The sequence below is a fragment of the Acinonyx jubatus genome, chromosome A3 (genome assembly GCF_027475565.1).
Source record: "Acinonyx jubatus isolate Ajub_Pintada_27869175 chromosome A3, VMU_Ajub_asm_v1.0, whole genome shotgun sequence".
NCBI lineage: Eukaryota > Metazoa > Chordata > Mammalia > Carnivora > Felidae > Acinonyx > Acinonyx jubatus.
The window spans coordinates 44,213,093-44,237,936 of NC_069388.1; the positions used below are offsets into that span (position 1 = coordinate 44,213,093).

At 38.5% G+C, this 24,844-nt stretch overlaps 1 protein-coding gene across 8 annotated transcripts in view; it reads left to right on the forward strand.

Annotated features, from left to right (window-relative positions):
* The window catches only part of CFAP61 (cilia and flagella associated protein 61), a 278,182-nt gene that overhangs the window by 51,753 nt on the left and 201,585 nt on the right, over window positions 1-24,844 (forward strand). For all 8 annotated transcript variants that reach the window (XR_008289225.1, XM_053200304.1, XM_015071100.3 and 5 more), the window contains one exon: window positions 4,329-4,488. Coding sequence is in view for 7 of the 8 variants with exons in the window: in XM_053200304.1 (XP_053056279.1) it covers window positions 4,329-4,488 (160 nt within the window). In the remaining variant the exon portion in view is untranslated. The remainder of the gene's footprint in view (window positions 1-4,328; window positions 4,489-24,844) is intronic.

The window sequence follows — 24,844 nt, forward strand, 5'->3', positions numbered from 1 at the left end:
AACACAGAGATTGGCAAATGATAAATTGGGGCTTTTGTCCCCGATTGCTAATTGAGAATTTACGAGCAGCACAGCATGCTTGTGTGTGACTACAATTGACTAGAGTTAACAGAACAGAGTGCATCAAGTCTGTCCCTTTCCACACCAGCCCATGGTGGTTACAGGCCATGTGCATAGAATACCTGGGAGCTATGGTTGTGCCATGTAGGAAACTCTGGACTAAAGGTTTTTAACTGTGCAGCTTTCTTTGGCTTGATAGCTACTTTCGAGGAGTTTTGAGTTCACTTTGCTGCAAGTTGCCTTTCATAACTTTATCCTGGCTTACCTTGACATCTGGTGTTTACTCCAAACTGAGATTTCAGGGAAGGGTGGTTGGAGGCCAAGGGCGGCTCCTAGAGACAGATGGGCAGAACGTCTGCTTTGGCATCATCCACAGCATGGACAGCAGTGGTCCGAGTAGGCGCCACTGACCTGCAGGTGGGCAGAGCCTGCCAGCTCAGCCCTGCCGTTGGCATCAGGCAGAGGAGATCAAAGCTGGCAGTGGTCACAGTAAGGGCACCCTCCCTCTGAAGTACTGTCACCCAAAAGGGATGAGTGACCATAGGGCTTTTTAGAAGGAAGCATGAATGGTACAGTGCACACATGTCTCTAATGGACTTGCTTGTGAAGAGAAGGCCACTGCACATTGGAGTTTCTAGCAGTCAGAGCTTAATGTATCATCGTGTATATCCTCACAGGAAAAACAAAAACAATAAACAAAACTTTCAGTTTTTCTCCTTTCATATGAGATAATTGAAGACACCTTTGTGGTGGAAAGTAACCTCTGTCACCTGGAGGATTAATAGCAGTCAATAATCAATGGCTTTTCATGGTTCAAGTAAAGAAAGTTCGTTGAATCTATTTTTCCAGAAAACACATACTCACAAAGATGCATTTGAATACTCCCAAAAATTCATATTTGAGAATGGTGTTTATCAAATCTGACTAGTTATTTGAAAGAAACTCAAAGGAAAGAGAAGACATTTCCACAATATGTCCTTGCTCGGTCGTGGTTCATAATTGTGAACTTTTATGGATTGTCACAACCCGGGATGAATGATGGGAATATAACAGGTTGTAGAATTGGAGAACATTACATCTTTGTTCCTAATGGCAAAACATGTTTTTTCTCATTTTCATCAGAATGTGTGATCCATGCCATTTGAAATCAAATTCCAAACACAATGAGCCATTAGTGTAATAGCTCATTACTAACAGCAGTCTTATAAATAATACATTCTTATCATGCACATGCAGCTCGCCGTGAAGCCAGCGAAAGGTATTTTAGGCCATCGAAGTTTCGTTGCGCCAGCGTGGCTGTAGATTAGAAGGACATCTCCATGTGAACCAAGATGGATGCCAATTTTCCCTGCCGAGAGTGAGGCTGGCCGTCTCTTTCTGCACATATGGTAGATGGATTGGTTAATCAGCGTCTGCTGAGTCTTGGGCCTAAAATTACAGAGAAGCCAGACAACTGTGGCTACGCAGCCTTTGTTCATGAGTGCAAACAAGACAAACAATCACTTGTTATTTGGGAAAAAAATTAAAATGTTTATTTTGGACTTTTATTAAAGTGTCGATGGCTTTATAAGACAGCTGTGTAAATCCAGCCTTGTACAGCTAGTATCATTGTGGGGGGGGGGGCGGCTCTAAAGAAAGGAGTATGCATGGAAAAATTAATTTTTAAGAATTTCTCTTGTATTTCAGCATTAGGGAGAAAACAAAGGCAGTCACATTTATTTTTCAAACACATGTTTGAAAACAAATGACTTTCAACTAGAAGACACATTTGAGAACAAATAGTTTAATGCCTAATTTTTTCTGTGCGTCATGTGGAAGACTGAGCATTATTGTAGCTTAATTTTGTGCTTCAGTAGGTTAAAATATTAACCATTTTCTCTGACTGACATTTACGGGAAGATGCTACATTCTTGGGACTAGGGAATGCCTATGATGAGTTCTTCTGCTTCCTGCCTGGAATGGTTGTCTCAAGAAATACAGCCTAAGTGCTTGAAGGGTAGGACCTAATAATGCTGGTTTCTACAAGACCTGTCAGTCTCATCAGTCAACCAGAATTTGCTTAAAACCCACGTTATAGTTAATAGGAGGAGTTATTTATGTACAATTTAGTTTTCTCTTTTTTCTAATTTTATTGAGATATAATTGATACATAACATTGTATAAGTTTAAGACGTAAAACATGGCAATTTGATATATATATGTTTATGTGTGTGTGTATGTGTGTATATATATATATATATATATATATAACAATAATTATCATAGAAGGATTAGTTAAGTAAAGAACTATGCATTCTCTCTTGTTTTCTTTTAAAATTTTAAATGTTTTTCTTGCAGGGAAGTATGACATTCAGAATTATTGAAGGGACCTCGTAAAGAATTTCAGTCACATATATCTCTCAATGCAGACTGTGATAGAATTAAATTTCTTTAATTTGTATCAGTACCAATAATAGGTGCAGATCAGCTAATTACTCATTAGGAGATAACTTGTTTTCTTAAGGCACCTGGGTGGCTCAGTCGGTTAAGGGGCTGACTTCTGCTCAGGTCATGATCTCGCAGTTAGTTTGTGGGTTTGAGCCCTGTGTTGGGCTCTGTGCTGACAACTCAGAGGCCTGGAGCCTGCTTTGGATTCCGTGTCTCCCTCTCTCTCTCTGCCCCTCCCCTACTCGTGCTGTCTCTCTCTCAAAAACTGAATAAACATTTTAAAGAATTTTGTAAAAAGGAGATAACTTGTTTTCTCGACTCATAACACTTCTAATACCAAATATGTAGGGTTTTGCTTACACCAACCAATTTTTCATCTCCCTAGATACTGAGTGGGTGTCCTATAATTCAATTCTGACATTATGTGGAGTTGGTGTGGACCTCACGGGGTAAGGTCTCAGGCCCGCAAGACTGCCTCCACTTCAGATGCCAGTCACAAGTCCCAGGGTGTCACCTGGACTTCTAACTGTCTGGCTATTAATTAGGGGTTCCCACACCCCCTTCCTTGGGGTCAGTAATTTGCTAGAATGGCTCAAAGAACTCAGGGAAAGACTTTACTTACTATTTCCAGTTTGTTATAAAGGATACAGCTCAGGAACAGCCAGATGGAAGAGACGCATACAGCAAGGTGCAGGGGAAAGAGCCCTGAGTTTCTATGTCATCTCTGGGCATGTCAACTCCCAGCACTTCTATGTGTTCACCAGCCCAGAAACTCCTGATTCCCACTGTGTAGGGGTTTTTATGGTGGTTCCCTTAATGATTGATTATATATACCATTGGCCATTGGTGACTGTACTCAATCTGGAGCCACTGTCCCCTCTCCAGAGGTCAGAGGGTGGGGCTGAAAGTTCCAACCCTGTAATCAATCACATACTTGTTTTTTCTGACAATCAGCTCCTGGTCTCCAGGAGTCACCTCATTAGCATAAACAGGTATTACTGAAAGGAGCTTATTAGGAAAAACAAAAGACCCTTCTCTCAGGAAATTACAAGTGTTTTAGGGGCTTTGTGCCAGGAACCAGGGATGAAGACCAAATATGTATTTCTTGTTATATCACATTGTCACACTTATCTTCCCATCTGTATACTCCTTATCAGAGGTCTAAAATCATGAGACCAAGGTTGAGAACTAGTTATCTGTTAGGATGCTAGGAGGTGATGTATTTGCAAATCAGACCCACACGGTGAACCAGTGTTGCAAGTTTACCTCACTTAAATATCCCTACCAAACCTCTGGCCTCGAGTCTCCTCCCCATGAGACCATCCAGCCAAATAAATGAATAAATTCAAGAAAATCAAAGTTCCAGTCTGATAAAGAGTAGGTGACCATGAACATCTCTAAATCAAGGGTCAATTGGATGGACACTGGAACAATGGCTAATCTTACCAAGACTGTGCATTGTGAAGGGGAAGAAAGTGGACAGGAAGGCTGGGCTTGCAGTGGCATAATAAAAAGGATATGGGGCAGGTTGGGGGCACTCCCTGGGCAAAGAGGGTACATGTTCTTTCCCTCAAGAACTCTAGCAACTTCCTGAAGTTATGTATCCATTCTACGATTGTCCACAGTGGTCATTCATTGGATGTTTTTTGGAGCATGTTGTGGGGGCCATGCATTGTTCTAGACACTAGAGCTTCTAAAGAAAGATACTTCTCGCTTCCTTAAATATTTCAAAGTGCCTGCCAAGTTACCGACTGTCCCGACGTGCTGTGGGCTCATGGCAGTTTCATGATGAGAATTCATTTGCAGTCTGATAGAGTAATGAGATGTTTTGGATGTTTCAGGTGGAAGGTGTAGCTGTCGGGTTCATGAGTGTGTGCTCAAGAGTGAACATGCAGCTTCTGCATGAGTGCTTTGACTTGGGGCCCTTCCATGGACTCTGCGTTCCACATCCTGATGATGTTCTGCACCCACCTCCAGAGCTAAGTACTGAAGGAAGTGAAGGTACAGTGGCTATCACAGGAACGGGTCAGGAATTAAATCCATGCCTTCTACACAACTGTGCCTTTTGACGAGTGATGGGACTAGATGGCTTCTTTGATATCTCCTTTTCCAGTCCCCTTTAAGGTATGGTTCCCATGGTTAATGAAATCCAGTGCACATATCTGTGAGCACAGATGGTCGGAAGTGCACAGGTATAGTTTGACGTGATGGCCCTATAGCTTAAGGTTCCCTAAATTCAGAATGTTCGTTGTGAAATAATTGGAGTATTTCAGCATTTTACACACACACACACACACACACACACACACACACACACACCAAAATATAATGTTTTTTTCAAGTCAATAACTTGAGAAGTTCCATATGCTTTTAAGTTTTAATCCCACCCATCAGTGCTTTTGTGTTTGTGTCTTTGACAAACTATTATATATTATGGGTCTATTGCAAATAGTCATTTTTAACTTGCTTAAATTATTTCTAGCCATATGATTTAATTTTTTTAACGTTTATTTATTTTTGAGACAGAGAGAAACAGAGCATGAGTGGGGGAGGGGCAGAGAGAGAGACACAGAATCTGAAGCAGGCTCCAGGCTCTGAGCTATCAGCACAGAGCCCGGCGCGGGGCTTGAACTCACAGATCGCAAGATCATGACATGAGCCAAAGTCAGACGCTTAACCGACTGGGCCACTTGGGCGCCCCAAGCCATATGATTTAAAATGATTTTAAAATATTGTTGTATCAAGGTCTTCACGAAGTAAAGTTAAATAATCTCAGACTTTGGTATTTGATGAGGTCTTGCTGCATCTTTGGGTATCCTTGCAGGTAAAGTGTTTCCATTCTTAAATCAGATAGATGCAGAGTATGTTAATTCATTTCTCTAAGCCTGGGTTTCTTCCTTTGTAAAATAGGAATAATATTAATACTTTCCACATAGGTGAGTTGTGAAGTTTCACTGAGATTACTCATGTCAAGGGCTTTACTCTGTCTTGAGCAGACTCAGTGCTCAGTAAATGTTGACCATCATTGTTAGTGATAGTTATTTCTTTGCAACTGGACTTTCACCTACTTGAGTCTTCCAAGATTAAAATCAGGGCATTTTGAATTGCTCTGCTTTGTCATGTCTGAAAGATGATACTAAGATTGTTTAAAAATAGGAAGAAGAACACACTGGGTGGTGGCAAAGGACTTGTCAGTGTACAACAATGGCAGTTGTCTCTCTGGCTGATCTTTGGCCCTCAATGGGAAACCAAGCACATGGATGTATGGAGCTTATCTGAATGTTCACACTCATTACAGAGAACTTACAGAGCCACAGATGGAGAGGTGTTTCCTCTTTGTACTGACAACAACACTCTTCCCAAAAGAAAGATTTGAGGCCATTATTTTTTAATAGTGAAGGCTGGATTGCCTGTGCTTCTCAGCAAAGAGATACTGGAGTGTTCTGATGAACTTTGCTGCATGAGACAATGCTGAACCATAAGTTGTCTGTCACTTTCAAGTGCATAAATTCTTCTCAAAGGCAGCATTAAATAGGCTTTATAGCTCCATTTTTTCATTTATAAAATGGAGATATAAGTAGTATCTAACCTAAAAAGTTGTTGGGAGGATTAAATGTTAGAATCTACATTATGTGCTTAGCTCAGTGCCAAGCAGAGTAAATCCTCAAAAAAATTTGTTGTTTTTATGTCTGCCTGTGACTATTATTGTTATAAAAAAACAGGTTAAAAAGATAAAGTCCTTTCCAGTGTTTTCCTGAATAGCCCTGAGGCTACCGATATTCTATACATAGAATGAATGAAAAATTCTTATTTTAGAAAGTTTATGGGGAGAACAAAATTTAAAATTTAGGCTGAACCCCAGACTTTATTTTTTTAAATATTTATTTATTTTTGAGAGAGAGAGAGAGAGAGAGACAAAAAGCGTGAGTGGGGGAGGGGCAGAGAGAGAGGGAGACACAGAATCTAAAGCAGGCTCCAGGGTCTGAGCTGTCAGCACAGAGCTGGATGCAGGGTTTGACCCCACAAACCGCAAGATCATGACCTCTGCCGAAGTCAGACGCTTAACCGACTGAGCCACCCAGGTGCCCCAAACCCTGGACTTTAAAACATACACCATAAAGCCCACAGAGAGATGGAAGCTAAAGGAAGTCCTACTCCTCTCTACCACCTTTAATATTTTTACTTAAATTTATTTATCTAAAAGAAATAGGAAAACTTCTCTTGTTATCTTCTGTACCTTGTTTATTTTTGAAAATCCAGCTTTATGTTCACTGATACAAAGATGATTATGAAATTGTCATCAGGGAGCATTATTATAGGCTTCCAAATAACTCAGGGATGGATTCACAAATCATCAGCAGCTTATTATATGTAAGAAAAGAGTCATCAACACATTTTGCTGCCATCATCCTTCAACAACAACAAAGAATGAGGCTCCAGAGAAAATTCTAAATGTGCTATGATCTATAGTGTTCATTGTTTTTCTGATGAAAGTCTCAAGTTAAAAGAAATAATTTCTCTAAAATATGAACTAAAATTCTTGTTTCAAATGAGCACACATCATTGTGCCTTATATGTCGTATTTTGTTTAGTACTTTTTACTTTTCAAAGGATTGTCAAATATATTATCTCATTTTATCCCCATAACTTGACATAGGAGACTAGGATGGGTGACAGTGTTTCCTTTTTATACCTGTCCAAGCTCATGCAAGGTTTTAAAGCTCATCAGGGGCAGATGGGCCCAGAACCCAGCCCTAGCGCACTCTCCTTGGCAAGGTGTCTTTTTATCTTGGATGGCTTTGACTGTAAACTCCAATGGTGTGTCTACGACACTGGATACATGGTCAGTTTTCTTCACTTTAACACATTATGTAATGAGTTATCACTTTAATGAGTTCTCAGTGGCCCATCAATTTACCTAAGGGGTGTGTGTGTGTGTGTGTGTGTGTGTGTGTGTGTGTGTGCATGTGTGTGTGATTATGCTCTGGACAACTTCCATGTGCTGCAGTCTTCACCTGTGTGTCTGTAGGATTTGCCAGAACTGTGGGAGGCCACTCTGCCCCATGCAAGAGGCAGGCTGGAAGTGCCAGGAAATTAGCACTCCTGGAGCGGCTTCTGCTTCCCTGTCTTACATCCCTACCCCCTGTACCTCTTTTGTCATTCAACTTCCAAGTAAATAATTATACTGGAATCCTTGACTCAAGGTCTGCTTCTGAGGGAATCCACACCAGGACGCTGCTTGTCTAGTCTTTTCCCACCAGCTGTGGAAACATTTATTTTTATACAACTGCCAGGAGTTGGGGTATAAATACCCCAGTTCTCTCATTTCTCAGGTGGGATAACTCTGAGACATTAGTTTTATACGGTTTCCCAGAGTTGTTCCATGGGATTCAGTTCCAGCATTCCACAGTGGTAATCTGTGTAATGACATGTGTTTACTAACTGCCTTTTCTTCCCTTTCTCTCTTCCTTACCACCCTACTGGTGCTTCCTGGAGTCACCTCCCCAAATAAAGCACTTGTTCTCAAATCCTTGACCCAAGGTCTACTCTTTCCCCACCAGCTGTGGAACTTGCAGTATCACACCAACCTCAACCCTTCTCAGCAGATTAATGTCAAGTCTCAACATTTTTAAGTTAGTATAGTGGCCCTCCCTGTTTAGAGGCTTATATACATTATAATCAGCCTCCCAGTCCTTACTTCAGCAGTATCACAAGTTTCTGTTGGTTCTGAAAAGTTTAACCATGCACATTCAATTTGCATTTTACTTGAATAGCTTGTATATGTGTCCATTTCTCAGCTGCTCATTTTGCTTGTATAACCTATTACACGTACTTCTAAATTTGGTTTTTATGTACTAAACCTTGGGACTAAACTGGGACCATAGGAACAAAGTCTAAGGATGCAGATTTTCTCCCAATATGAGGAAACTCTAGTAAATGTTTGTTTACTGAAAATCGTAGTTTAGGAGTAGCAAGCTCCCCCAATATTGGACGAATTCATAAAGAAACAATCATAGGTGTTTACAAAAAGGTTTTCTTCTTGTGTGAGAAACTGTACTAAATGAAATTTAAGATTCCCCCCAAATGCTAATAAGACTCTCTGAAAGCTTAGTGAACGTGCATTAGGACATTGTATATGCCTGATAGCTTACATGTATTTTCTTTCAGTAACAATAAAATGGCTCAAAACAATATTATTTTCCAGTTAGCCCCACCACTGGCCCTGCCCAGCATTTGAAAATCAAGCTGTGTCTTTTATTCACTGCATCGTTACGTAAAAACTTTGGATCAGAATTGAGGTGGCAGTCTTCTTGGTGACGCATAAAGCAAAATAGGGCACAGCCTGCATTTCCACAGCTGTATTGGCATTGCCACATTTACTAGTTAAAATTAAAAATAAATAAATAAATAAGCAGAAGGCCAAACTTTTGTTTGTCATGTAGGCTGGTGTGACCTGGGGAGTAGGAGTCTCTGTTTTGAAAGAACCCTTATGAGAGACACCCGGCTGGCTCAAGTGGAAGAGCATGTGACTCTTGATCTCAGTGTTGTTAAGTTTGAGCTCCACCTTGGGTGTATAGATTGCTTTTAAAAAATGAAATTTTGAAAAAAAATGAAAGAACCTTTGCGAGGTTCAGATCTGTGAATCTCATTATGCACCCAGGGCCCACTGGACCAAATCTCTGTGGAACTGATATGCTCTTGGCAGGGAGAAACTTAGTTGTATATAGCAGATTTGTGGCCTTTCAAAAGAATAATCTGTGTAGCCCCTTGTAACCAAACCACCCAGCAAGAGTGTTACCTACTTTATATTTAAAAGGCCCTTCAAAATATGATTTTCATAACACCTGCATATAAAACATAGCAATGTTGTCTTAAGTTTTTTGTGCTATTAAGTAGGCTCCATGCCTAGCATAAAGCTCAGTGCTGAGCTTGAACTCATGACCCTGAGATCAAGAGTCAGATGCTTAGCTGACTAAGCCACCCAGCCATTTAAACCTTTTAAATGTTTTAAAATATTTAAAACATTTAAACCTTTTAAATGTTTTAAAAATATTTAGGAAATGCTAGGAAATGTTTCTTTATGTCTTTTAAAAAATATTTTTTAATTAATTTATTTATTTTGAGAGAGAGCATACACGTGTGCCCACAAGTGGGGGAAGGGCAGAGAGAAGGGGATACAGAATCCCAAGCAGGCTCTGGGCCATCAGTGCACAGCCTGATGCTGGGCTTGAACTCACAACCATGAGATCATGACCTGAGCCGAGATCAAGAATTGAACACTTAGCTGACTGTACCACTCAGGCATCCCTGTTTCTTTATGTCTTATTTAAATTTCTTTTCATTAGACTTACCTGAGATTCTCTCTATAGGAGGAGGAAATACCTGAAACCAGTTTCCAGTGCCAAAGCTAAGAAACAATGGCTAAATCAAATCTTCATGGTGTATCAAATAGCCTTTTAGCTTCTCTTCCTAATGTTCCAGTTCATATGCTTGGGTTGCCTTCTATTTTACTTTATTTTTCTTTTAACATGGATTCCAAAAATGGATGAAACACTTATGTTTAGAGCATAGCAGTATTCCTGCCAAAATATTTGCATTATATATTTCAGAACAGTATTTAAACACCCAGTACATTCTGTAGTTATTTAGTGACCCACTAGGACTGTATTAGTTTGCTGGGGCTGTCCTAACAAAGTACCACAGACTGGGGATCTTAAACATTAGAAATTAATTTTCTCACAGTTCTGGAAACTAGAAGTCCAACCAAGACCAAGACGTAGGCAAGGTTAGTTTCTTCTATGACCTGTCTCCTTGGCTTGTAGATGCTGTGTCTTTTCCCCATGTCTCTACATGTTCATCCCTTTGTCCCTGTTTGTGTCCCAATTTTCTTATAAGGACTCCAGTCATGTTGGATTAGGGCCCACCTATAGGACCTCATTTTACTTTAACTATCTCTTTAAAGACACTATCTTCAAATATAGTCACATTCTGAGATCCTGGGGGTGAATACTAAAGTATATGAAATTTGTGGGGACACAATTCAGCCATAACACTTAGGGTCCTATGTTAATAGTTCCCTGGAGCCAAGTCTATAAGGCCAAGTCCCTGGCCAAGACTATAAGCTATGGCAATAATGCAGATAATGGCAGCAAAGTCTGTTCTACTTGATGCTCATACAAAGCTTGATATACCAATTCATATTTATCACAACCGACTTTTGTCTTTTTTTAACCACTTAATATGTGTTTGATATATGAAGGTAACAAAATTACATTTTTTCAAAGCTTTAGACACTCTTACCAACTTTGGTTTTATACAGTTAACCATGTGAGTTCTGATGCTTTGATAGAGATGTTGATAATACAGATATATAATAGCAGACTTATGCCCAGCTCATGTGATTATCTCCAAGGTTGACAGCATATACTCTTACAGGGGTTCTTAAGGTGGAGCCCCTGGACTGGTAACACACCAGGAAGAAGATGATCCAAACTTGAAGCTCAGTTTTATTGTCAGGAACACTGACTTAAAAGTCTTGCTTGGCAAGCCTTTTGATTACAGCTGACCCTTGAATGACATGGTGGTTAGGGGCTCTGTCTGCTCCTCCAGGGAAAACTTTTGATTCTCCAGAAATGTAGCTACTAATACCTTACTGTTGACCAGAAGCCTTTCCAATCACATAAACAGTCAATAAACACATAGTTTGTATGTTGTGTGTATTATATACCACATTCTTACAATAAAGTAAGCAGGAGAAAACAAAGTATTAAAATCGTAAGGAAGAGGGGCACCAGGTGGCTCAATCATTTGAGTGTCCTACTTTGGCTCATATCAGATCTCGCAGCTCGTGAGTTCAAGCCCCGCATCGGACTCTGTGCTGTCAGCTCAGAGCCTAGAGCCTGCTTCAGATTCTGTGTCTCCCTCTCTCTCTGCCCCTTCCCTGCTTACACTACGATTGTCTTTCTCTCTTTCAAAAATAAATAAACATTAAAATAAATAAATAAATGTAAGGAAGAGAAAATATATTTATAAGCACTGTGCAGTATTATATATATATATATATATATATATATATATATATATATATGAACCACATATACATAGACCCATGCAATTCAAACCCCTGTTGTTCAAGGGTCAACTGTACTTAACAAAATCTGTTGCTGATTTTTCATCTTAATTCAAATACTGGTTTCTGTGTCCTTTTGAATGCCTTTAGAAACAGCAGCAACAAATGATGGCACCCAGTTAAGAATGTTATTTTGCAGAGAGCAAGATGACTGGGCACTGCATTCATACCCTCCTCTTCAGCACTGGGAAGGACTTATGACTGGCATGCTCACCGCCAGTCAGATTCATTTCATGATGGTGGAAATGCAAACACATTTTCATATAGGGCCTTGCGGTCTTTGAAAGAAAAGTGGCTTTATTTATGTTCGTTATGATCATTATGTGCTGGGATTATTTTCTCAGTAGGTGATGTCTGTTTTGCCCATATTTATGATGCAGGGGAGAAGGCATTTAATGAATTTCAAGAGTGTATTTGACTGTAAAACACATCTCTGTTAGTATATTCACATGTAAATAGCCCTTTTATTTGTTCTCTTTGGTGACCTTTTTTCTTTCGGGGGTAGATCACAGTTTGTTGTTGTTTGCCATTTCCAAATGGGAGGATGAATGATAATAATGAAAGATTATGCAAAAAAATCCACGTTTAAAATAATGTTGATATGCCACTTGTGTTGCAGGATAATTATAGTAATTTGGCTATTACACTATATGGAGTCAGGAGTTAGTTGCTAGAAAACACGGTGATAGGGGTGATTCAGGGGATTTTCATCCCAACAGGCTGTTTGATCCTGCTGACTTTTCTCTTGAAAATCAATTGCTTGCGGTGAATACTCTGAATTCCCCCTTGATTAAATTGGCTGCCGGTGGGCTGCACCCATTGCACTGGGGTCACTGTGAGTTCTGTGTCTGTTTACACAGGGTTTTTGACGACTCTTAAAGTATCATGGACCAAATTTAATCTGAGCAAAGCAACTAAGGAAGCAATTACTAAAAATCACAGTCTTTGCCCATGACAACAAACAAAGGAAAATGTACTAATTCTAAACCCAATGCGAAGACAGTTATTTTGCTACTGGTTTGCAAGCCTTTTCTCCACCGCATATTGCTGTGGCTTTGGTGTTTTCAGTCTTCAGGAATACATAGCCAGCTTAGTGGAAAACCTGAAGCAGTCCTTCTGGAAGCTGACTCCCACTTGAGGTTTATCTTTGACAATGTTCCATTTCCCCCTCAAAGATAGTAGTAAATTCAGATTTTCTATTTCTTTTGAATCAACTTTAGGAGATTAGATTTTTCTAGAAAAGCATCATTTCATATACAAAGATTTAAAAATTATTGGAATACAGTTATGTGTATATATATATATATATATATATTCAGTGTGTATGTACATATATATACACACACATACATATATACTATTAAAAATGATTAAAGAAGACAAAGTTTATTTGACACTTCATGAAGTGGATTGTCCCCTTTTGGAGAACTGTAAAATAGGGCAGAAGCTTTTATAGAATAAACAGTAAAGAACAAGGAAAAGAAAAACAAAGTAGATCTGATGGGCTGGGGCCACACAGTTAGCCTTGTTTGGGGCGAGAAGGCCCACAGTTGGTTTGGCTTTTGGGGACTGATTGACTGCATATACTGCCTCTGTGGTCAAGTGGAACACTTAACAGGAACACGAAGGTTATATAAGTTTCAGTTAGCTAGCTGATGGGGCACCTCAGGCAGGAGCAATTCCATCTTGGGCCTAGAAAATTTTATATGTATATGTGTGTGTGTGTATAGACATATACTTATATAATATTCTATATTATATATAATAATTATTATTAAATTATAAATAACTTATTTATATTTACTTGGTTTTGTTTCTATAATACATCTAACTCTATGTGGAAAAAGACTTCTTTTTCTTATTGAGTGCTTATTTCATTCTTGAAATATTTTAGAGAAAAGAAAAACATAAATCACAAAACTATGCAAAAAGTATTATTTATAGTAAATATGAGAAAATATTCAGCTTCCCTAAAACTGAAAGGCACGTTAAAACCCAAGATCTGTTTCTCCCCCTTTTTGTGTACTTAGTTATAGGTATGTATTGTAATTAAGATGCTTCGTCCTGGGCAAGGACCTTGGTAACTAGCACTATGAGTTTCTGACAGACATGAAGGTTAGCTGATACAATACAGTGTAGAAATGGTTTCTATTCTTTGATTTCAGCTGTAGCAAGTCTGAAGAAATAACCCTAAATCTGTAAGGAGATACGTATTCAATACTATTCACTAAGCTTAATCATAATACTAAAAATGAACACATAAAATGATATATAAATCAATAAATTAAAAAAAAAAAAAACAAATCTCCCACAAGAGAGGGATGGCTAAACTTGTGGCTATCCATGGGATGCCTGTGCAGCAACATTTTAAAAGGTTAAAAAGAGTGAAGAAAAATGGTTATGATATAACTTGTTGTGAAAAAAATCAATGCAAAATGAATAGAACTGTGAGTAAAACTACCTAAGAGACATGTGCTATGAAGAGCACTGGGAGGTAATGAATTAAAACAATGAAATTAATGGAGTCACAGAAGTAACACTAGGGCAATGCTTTTATTTCCCCCCTCTATTTTTTAAAATGGAAAAACAATCTTAAATTTACATAGAAGTTGCAGGTACTTTTTTTCTTCCTGAACTATCTGAAAATAAGATGCTGACGTCCTATGGAGCCACTTGTGAATACTTTAGTGTGTGTTTCCTACAGAGGGACAGTCTCCTTTACAAACCTAAACATCCATCAGTATCAAAGAATTCCTTGAATATGTTACCTCCAACTAATCCACAGGTCACGAACCTCATTCAGGTTTCTTCATCTGTCCCAGTAATACCCTTTACAGTGGAAAGATCCAGTCCAGAATGACGAACTGCATTTAGTTGCCCTGTTATCTTTCATTTTAGGACAGTTCCTCCATCTTTCCTTGAATACGATGTCTAAACATTTTTGAAGATGATAGGCCTATGCTTCTGTAGTTTTTCCTTGAATTTGTGTTTGTCTGATGTCTCCGCCCAATGAGATTCAAGTTCTGCACTCTTGGCAGGACTATCAGAGAAGGGACTGGGTTCTCATTGCATCCATTCTGGTATTACACACTTTCAGTTTGTCCCATTACTGATGATGTGTGGTTACTTTGATCACTTGATTAAAGTGACTCTTGTAGGTAAAAAATTAAAATTATTTTAGCTTATTCCAGTCAGTGCAGAGATCTATAATAATTTCTCCATTCCTAACCTTTATATTGATTCTGTCCTGATTCTCACTTGGAATCTACAGCTTCACTGATGCTATTTTAACCCCCTCATAGAGTTTTAGCTTCACTCTGCCCAGCTTCCCAGCAGGCATCTGCCATTGCTGCAGATGTCTCCTTGGGTAGATAACGCTCCGGGTTTCCCAGTGAGTGGGTCCTGTGCACTGTCTGTCTTTAGCCTCCAGTAATGGCTACTATGTCGTCCATTGCAGGGAAATTGTTACTGACTCTGCTTGTAACCAAACTAGACTTCACCCTGATGGGCACTACTGTCACTTCTAACTAGGACACTTGAGATCTACGTGGACCCAGCTTCCACGTGCCCAGTCTGGAGCTTCACCTGTAATTTCTTCTCTACTGTACCTGGTTATAGTTCCTTTTTCCCCTCTTTGCTTTTTTGCCCTCTCTTTAAAAAAAAAAAAAAGAATCTTGGGGCACCTGGGTGGCTACTGAGCATCTGACTCTTGGTTTCAGCTAAGATCATGATCTCACAGTTAGGGGGATCAAGCCCCATGTCATGCTCTGCACTGACAGCATGGAGACTGATTGGAATTCTGTTTCCCTCTCTCTTTGCCCCTCCCCTACTTGCACATGTGTGCTCTCTCTCTCTCTCTCTCTCTCTCTCAAATAAAGTTAAAAAAAATTAGCTTCTTTTGTTTGATTGATCTTTTCAAAGAGCTAGCTCTTAGATTTATCTACCAAGTCTGTGGGCTTCTTTTTGAATTTATTTCAAAAAGTTTATTTGCTTTTATTTCTATGACCTTTTTCTTAAAAACTTTTGGATTTGTTTTGATGTTCCTATTCTAGTTGCTTGATTATTTATTTTTCTTGTTTGATATAAAAAGTATTTTTTGAGAAGAAAAACTTTTTCTCTACCAACTGAAGTTTGAGTGGTCAGGGACCTGCAAATTTATTGACAGTTGACAGGTTGACAGGAGAAAATTTTATTTTGCATGCAGAAATGCTCTATAGCCAGATATATCGAATAGCCAGATATAAAGATGTGTATACCAATTTAACAGCGGGGAAAGGGTTAGGGTTTCAATGGGAAAGTATGGAAGGTTCTACTGTTTTTTTAATGCTAATCAGATTGTACCATTGAACTAGCCATTGATAGAATCATACTGCAACATGCAGGCTATGTAATTGAAGTCAATGAAAGAGTCATTGATGGTGATAATATCCACTTTGCCAGAGTTGAAAAGAGCTCTGGAAACCAGGCACCCAAAATGGCTGAGAAATCTGTTTTCTCTAATTTTCACCATTCTGTCTTAGGAGTGCTGCTGGCATTGCAGAAAAAGATGCATCTTGTTGACTTGGGAGAAGTAGGGAGCCTGCTTTGCTAGAATTTTATAAGAAAGTTAGACCTTTAAATGCTTCTTGAGGCTAGAATGCCAAGCCAAGAAGTCACCACCACGTTTCAGTTGAAGTACCTATAGATTTGGGTGAATTTCTTTCTTCCTGAAGAATATCCAAAATATCTTTTCTTACTCACCTGTAATGCTGGAAACTTTATAATCCAGGTGCCAAATACCAAAGAGGGCTTTATAAGCATTAGCTCTGTAAAATCAACCTTATTTCCTTAAAACTGTCTAGTTGTATTTGATTCTATACATGTCATTCTTAAATATGACATTTCGGCCAAAGCCTTGGTCATATAACCAATGTTTCCAATTATGTCCTGTTTACAAAGAGGAAAGATTCTTATTGAACCTTTGAAAATAACTATATTGCCATGAAAATTAGAATATTCAATAAGTTAACAAATTCTAGAGGGATGAGGGAGGGAGAAAAAGATAAATGTTTTCAAAGGTATAATCTACTAAATTTTGTAAGTTAAAAATAGCTTAAGAAGGAAAAATAAAGGGGCACCTGGGTGGCTCAGTCGATTAAGCATGCAACTCTTGATTTCACCTCAGGTGATGGTCTCACCTGATCAAGGTAAGATCAAGCCCCACATCGGGCTCTGTGCTGAGCATGGAGCCTGCTTGGGATTCTCTCTCTCCCTGTCTCTCCCTACCTTTCTCTCTCTCTCTCTCTCTCTCTCTCTCTCTCTCTCTCTCTCTCAAAGTAAATAAATAAACATTTTAAAAACAGAAGCAAAAATTAAGTGGTTCATTAAATCCAGGAGCAATATTTTAAACAAATGATGTAATTATCCTTCATTAATTCATTTAGTACCATGTAATTAATTTTTGTTCTGCTTGATCTTGGATTAGCAGTTTCATGAACCCATCAGTTTGCCCATTGGAGATTTGTGACTCCTTGCTCAGTCCACTGGTATGGTCTCAATGTTACTTTGTCAGTGCTACCAGAAGCCTGCGCTCTAGGGTCCCTTGCATAGTCCCTTTTCCATGGGTCTTTGAGACAGTTTCTCTTGTTGAAGACACACATTCTGGCTTGTAGCTGAATGCAAGAGCTTCCATGGAAGCATCAGGGCAACCAATTCCTGTCTGTGGAGGGCAAAAGACTTAACTGGCTGTGGCTGAAGATCTTATGAGCGTTTGTTATGAAATTAATACAGTTGACAAGGAAATGTTGTTGTTTCTGTGGCACACTGCATTTGCAAGTAATAACTAGAATGTTGATAACATTATATTATTGTTGTGTCTAATATCAGGCAAAGCAGTACCAGGACACATATGGACAGTGAGGACATTGACAAATTTCTAGGACCTTCATATAATCCCTGAAATATTTGTATTAATAACATTCACCCACACAAATATAACCTAGGGAAAGTTAAACATCTCTTCTTATTTGACAGTTCTTCTTATGCAATTCAATGTATTTAATGAATTTTAGATATCTCTCATTTTACAAGGAAAAGAACAAATCCTTAGAGATTTTCCAGGGACCCCCTGGGAAGTCAGTTAAGGATCATGATTTTACTTAGGATTTTATTTTGGGAAGGCAAAATACCAAAAGTTGTCAAATATCTTAAAAGGTTTGAACATCTGATTTTAATAGGATCACAGATTACTCTGAAAAAATACTTAATTATCTATTTAATCAAAGTAACCATAAAGAACTCAGAAGTTAAACTACAGGAAGTAACATAGTCATAACAAACAAACAAATAAACAAACTTACCTTAAAACATTTTGAAACCAGTTTCTCTGTGGGGCACCTGGCTGGCTCAGTCCCTGGAGCTTTGCACTCTTGATCTCAGTGTTGTGGGTTTAAGCCCTACATTGAGTACAGAGATTACTTAAAAAATTCTTTAAAAAAAAAAAATTAAAAACATAGCTTATCTGATTTCTCACATAAACTTGAGAGCTCAAAAATAATAACTTGAGGGGTCATTGGGTGGCTCAGTCGATTAAGTGTCTAACTCTTGATTTCAGCTCAGGTCATGATCACGTGGTTGTGAGATCAAGCCCTGCATGGAGCCTGTTTAAGATTGTCTCCCTCCCTCTCCCTTTGCCCTTTCTGTGCTTGTGTGAGCACATACTCTCTCTCTTCCTCTATAAATAAATAAATAAATAAATAAATAAATAAATAAATAAATAAATATCAAACCAAGAAATACTTTTTAAAAATAATAATTTCAGATCTTGAATGGGATTGATTTGAATCTATAGATCAGTGTAGGGTGAACTGACATCTTTACAATGTATTGAGCCCTCTAATCTATGAATATGCTATATTCCTCAATTTATTTATGTCCACTTTCCACAATGTTTTATACTTGTTGCAACAGACTTTTTTTCACATCTGTTATTAGATTTATTCCTAGGTGTTTGATATTTTCACACTTTTGGAAATTTTATCTTTAAAAATTTTTGCTTTCAAATTATTTATTGCTGTTATATAGAAATGCAGCTGGTTTTGGATATTGACCTTTTATCCAATGATCTTTCTACACTGATTTATTAATTCTATGATCTGCAGATTTTTTTGGACTTTCTCTGCATAATGTAAATTTTTATTTTTTATTTTCAAATCCTTATTCTTTTTATTTCTTTTTCATGTACTAGCTAATACCTTGGGTAGAAATGGTGTTAGCAGGCATCCTTTTGTTGTTCTTAATATTAAATGGAAAGTTCTGAATACATTACCAGTAAGGATGACTTTGTGAATACCCATGACCAGTATAAGGAAGTCTCTGTATTTATAGTTTGCTAAGAAATTTATCAATAATGGTTGTTGTTTTTTTTAAATTGAATTTAATTCTATAAAATGCTTTTTTTCTGTACTTGCTGAGATGATCATATGATTCTTCATTATTCTGTTAATGCGGTGAATTACATTGATTAATTTTTGTATGTTAACTATTTTGTTAATAATATATTTTTCTTTATAGGCAGTACTGGATTCTTTGCTAATGTTTTGTGGAGGATTTTTGCAGCTACATTCATGAGTGAAATTGGTCTGTAATTTTCCCTTCTTGAAACATCTTTGCCAGACTTTGGAAATGAGGTTCTGTTGGCCTCATAAAGCAATTTGAGGAGTATTCTTCCTTCTTCTATTTTTGGAAGTTTATGCAAGTATAGAGATATTTATTCTTTAAATGTTTTATAGAATTTACCAGGGAAGCTGTCTGAACCTGGTGGACTTTTTGGAGGAAGGTTTTTGATTGCAATTTCAAATAAATTGTAGTAGAACTATTCTTCTTTGTCTCTTTGGTTAAGTTTGTAATTTTTTATAAGAATTTGTACATTTCTTTACATTTCCAAATGCATTAGGATAAAGTTGAAGGTATTCTTCATTTTTTTTCTATTATGCTTTTACTGTTCATAAGCTCTGTAGCAATGTTGCCTTTTTCAAAATTCCTGACCTTGGTTATTTGTATTTTCTCTCTTGAATAGTCTTGCTAGTGGCTTATCAATTTTTTTAGTCTTTTCAAAGAACCAATTATTAGCTTGTTTGGTGCTCCCTATTTTATGTTTGTTACTTATTTTATTTTTGCTCTTTTATTATTTCCTCCTTTTTATTTTTAGGCTTAATTTTTTTTAACTTATTTTTGAGACAGAGAGAGACAGAGCATGAACAGAGGAGGGGCATAGAGAGAGGGAGACACAGAATCTGAAGCAGGCTCCAGGCTCTGAGCTGTCAGCACAGAGCCCGATGCGGGGCTCGAACTCACGGACTGACCTGAGCTGAACTCATGACCTGAGCTGAAGTCGGACCGACTGAGCCACCCAGGCGCCCCTAGGCTTAATTTGATGTTTGTGTTCCTATATCTTAAGATGGATTCTTAGCTCATTGATTTTCAGTTTTCTTCCTTTTTTCTATTAGTTTTAAAACTAGAAACATTATTCTCTGCCTGGAATTAGCTGCAACTCACAAGTTATGTAATATATTCATTATCAATATTTTTTTTTAAGTTTATTCATTTTGGAGAAGAGAGAGAGACAGGCAGACAGATAGAATATGTGGGGAGGGGCAAAGGGAAAGAATCTGAAGCAGGCCTCACACTGTCAATGCAGGGCCCTACATGGGGCTTGAACTCACGGTTCAAGCTGTGAGGTCAATGATCTGAGCTGAAATCAAGAGTCAGACACTTAACTGACTGAGCCAGTCAGGTGCCCTCGTTATCAATATTTTTGAAATTTCACTTCATTTATTCTTTGGCCCATAAATTATTTAAAAGAATATTTATTCTCAGACATATGGGGATATCTGTTATGTATGTATGTATGTATGTATTTAATGCTTATTTATTTATTTTGAGAGAGAGAGAGAACACAAGTGTGGGGAAGGGGTAGAGAAAGGGTGAGAGAGAGAATCCCAAGCAGGCTCCACACCATCAGTGCAGAGCCTGACACAGGGCTCCATTCCATGAACCATGACCATGACCTGAGCTGAAATCAAGAGTCGGATGCATAACTGACTGAGCCACCCAGGCACCCCGAACAGTCTTATTTTTGAAGGGGTTGTATGTTGGCCCTAATCATTTCTGGAGGGTGACCTATCTCCCTTTGTTTTTCTTTTTTATGGTGTCTTTCTTTTGGGTCTTCTTTCACTTCCTAAACAGGGGTGGTTTAGGTCCAGTTACCCGTATTGATTGAAGGCCTTTGGAAGATTTTTAAAATGTGAATTCCACTGGTTCTTCTTCTTTTAAGCTTCTAAATCCTTCCATGAATAATTTGCTTTGGTGCACAAACACATCGACTGGAATATCCAAGGGGCTTCCCTCTCGGTTTATCATGGAGATGAATCCAAATCCCATTTGCACATTGAACCACTTACAGTGGCCAGTTCCGTGCAAAACCTGGGATTCCTCCTCTACCTGCTCTGGCAGCTTCCCAGGCCCTTCACCACCACCTTTGTCTGCCCTGCCTTCGGCCATGTTGCCCATGGGCCCTTTGCTCCAAACTCGTGGGATGAAAACTTTCCCTTTGGAATGGAGTGATCTTCTGGATCAATCTAACATCTTGATTTTGTGTGATCACAAATTTAGCTTGCATGGTCTAATGTGCAAGAGGTTTCCCTCTTTTTCTGTTATGTATTTATTTTATTTTATTGTGTTAAGAACACTTAACATGAAAACTACCTTCTTAAATTTTTTAAGTGTACAATGCAGTTTTGTTAACTGTAGCCACAGTGTTGTTCAGCAGATCTCTTGCATGTATTCATCTTAGATAACTGAAACTTTATACCTGTTGAATAGCAGCCAACCGCCCCCCCCCCCCCATTATCCTCTCCTCTCAGCCCCTGGCTTCACCATTCTGCTCTATGCTTCTATGAGTAGAACTGTTTTAGGTACCTCATATAAGTGCAATCATGCAGTATTTGTCCTTCTGTGACTGGCTTATTTCACTTGGCATAACGTCCTCAAGGTTCATCCATGTTGTTAACATATTGCAGGATTTCCTTCTTTTTCAAGGTTGAATAATTTTCCATTGTATGTATATACCAAATTTTCTTTATCCATTTGGGATGTTCTAGTTATCTTTTTATTACTGTGTGTTAGTTTAATTGCATTGAAGTCACAGAACCTACTCTGATCTTAATCTTTTAAACTTTGTTGAACATATGGTCAATTTTTGAAAATGTTCCTTGGGTCCATGAAAAGACTATCCTGTAGTTGTTAGATGCAGGGTTCTATATGAATCAGTCACATTTGATAATAATGTTGTCAAACATTTTATCCTTATTGACTTCATCACTTATTTGATCAATTAATGAGATGTGTCTTAAAATCCCCTTCTTTGATTGTGGATATACTGATTTCTCCTCAGAGTCTAATATTTTTTATTATATATATTGAATCTGTGTTATTAGGTGCATAATTTTTAAATAATTATATCTTCTTTGAATTAAAAAAAATCAGTTATAACGTGTCCTCTTCATCTCTAGTGATATTATTTTGCCTTAGAATTATTTTTTCGTTTTTTCTTTTTTTAAGAGACAGAGAGAGAGAGAGAAAGAGAGAGAGCACTTGAGTGGGGGAGGGGGCAAAGGGAGAGAGAAGATGAACATTAAGCAGACTCCATGCTCAGTGCGGAGCCTGACATGGGCCTCAATCCTATGGCCCTGGGATCATGACCTGAGCCGAAATCAAGAGTCAGACACTTAACCAAATGAGCCACTCAGGTGCCCCTAAAGTCTACTTTTTCTGATTTTAATATGGCCATACCTGCTTTCTTTGATTCATATTTGCATACCGTATCTTTTTTCCATCCTTTTATTTTCGTTCTTCCTATTTCATTACATTTTAGATGTGCCCTTTATAAACAGCATAGAGTTTAAGTGTTATTTTTTTAATGTTTATTTTTGAGACAGAGAGAACATGAACAGGGGAGGGGCAGAGGGGGGCGGGTAGAGGATCCAAAATAGGCTACACGCTGACAGCAGTGAGCCCAATTCAGAGCTCAAACTCACAAACTGCACAATCATGACCCGAGCTGAAGTCAGACACTCAAACGACTGAGCCACCCGGGTGCCCCAAGTGTTCTTTTTTTTTTAAAATTTTTTAAATTTTTATTTATTTTTGAGAGAGACAGACAGAGAACAAGCAGGGAAAGTGCACAGAGAGAGACACAGAATCTGAAGGGAGCTCCAGGCTCTAAGATGACAGCACAGAGCCTGACATGGGGCTCAAACTTACAAACTGTGAGATCATGACCTGAACTGAAGTTGGACATTTAACCGACTGAGCCACCCAGGTGTAATAATCTAGAGTGACAACTGTTATCTTTTAATTTGAATATTTAGTCCATTTATATTTAATGTTCTTATGGATTTATATCTACCACCTTACTTAATAGATGTCACCTGTATTTTTATGTTTCATTACTAGTACTATTTATTTGTGTCTTTTCCTTTCTTAATCTCACCAGTGTCAATTTAATTAGTATTTTCAAAGAACCAGCTTCAGGATTTGGTTAATTCTCTCTATTATCTTTCATGGTTACATCAATAACCCATTACCACACTAGTGCTGCCAGCAAACAGCTACCAAACCACAGTGGCATCCCACAATAAGGATGTTTTGCTGATACAACTGGGGTTATTTAGGCAGCTTTCTTGATCTTGGCTGGGTCTTCTCACATGACTTGGGGTTGGTTGCCTGTTGGCTGATCTAGGCTGGCCTTGGCTCTGCTCTATGTGCCTCTCATCCTTTCAGCGGGCTAGATTGGGCAAGTTCTTATGGTGACCACAAAGGTGCAGGAGACCAAGTGGAAACACACAAAGCCTCTTGAGGTCTAGGCTTTGAACTAATACACATTATTTTATCTAAAGCAGATCACACAGCTGACCCCAGAATCAGAGGGAGAGGAAATTACATAGCAAGGGCCTAAATACAGGGAGGGTAAAAAACCAGCATCATCATTTCAACCCTTATTCCCACAAAAAAGAATAATGCTAATGATTTTGATCATGACCTCTTTCTCCTCTTCTATTGGAGACACAAACTCCAATTTAGCCTGGAGGAGGCTAAAACCTATGGTCTCATCTCAAGACAATGACATGGGAAGGGTGTCTGGGTAGCTCAGTCAGTTAAGCATCCCGCTTCAGCTCAGGTCATGATCTCACGGGTCCGTGAGTTTGAGCCCTGCGTCTGACTCTGTGCTGACAGCTCAGAGGCTGGAGCCTGCTTCAGATGCTGTCTCCCTCTCTCTCTGCCTCTCCCCTGCTCACAGGCTGTCTCTCTCACTCTCAAAAATGAATAAATGTTAAAAAAGTGAAAAAAAAAAAAGACAATGATATGGGGATTACCAGGGAATTAAGCTCAAGTTTGTCATATTGTATGGTGTGGAGTCTGCACTGCAGTCCAGTTGGGAAAAGTTTCCTTGAAAAGTAAGAAAAAAGTCCTTTCTTTTCCTTTAATGCAGCCTGCCTAGTGTTTTTCTTTGTATCATTGTGAACTTTATCATCAGCCTCTTGCTGTTCATTCAGCCATTCAGTAAACACTGAGTACTTCCCATATAGTAGACATTAGGAACCTAGTCTATAGTCTAGTACATGGTGAGTCTAGTACTGTCTAATGGCAGGATAAATATGCAGGACAAATTAATTTACAAAAAGTGAAGTGTTTTGAAGGCTAGAAAATTGTGGTGGGACTATAGCAGAATTACACCTAAGTCATCTTGAGAGCATCAGCATAGAATTCACACACAAAAAGCTTTTGAGTCAAAACTTCAAAAACTAATTGGAGCTTTCTAGGTGAATAAGCAGAAAGATTTTCCTAGTAGAGGGAACAAAATGTACAAAATAAGGAGGTATTAGAAACCATGGCTTATTAGGGGAAAGTACAATTTCAGTGTTTCTAGAACTTTAAGTGAGGTAGTGACAGGAGATGGAGCAGGACAGGAGATTGAGGGGAGACAAGGCTTTACATGCCTTGCAAAGGAGATTAGATTGTATCTATTCACAACATACCTGAAGCTGATCCATGAGGAATTTTCAACTAAAAAGAAACCCATGGTCAACTTCTGGTTCACAGGAAGACTTTCCAAGGGTCACTGGAGTGTCCAGGAAAGAGATGAGGAGGGACTGAACCAGAACATTGATTATGGATGAAGCCTGGGAC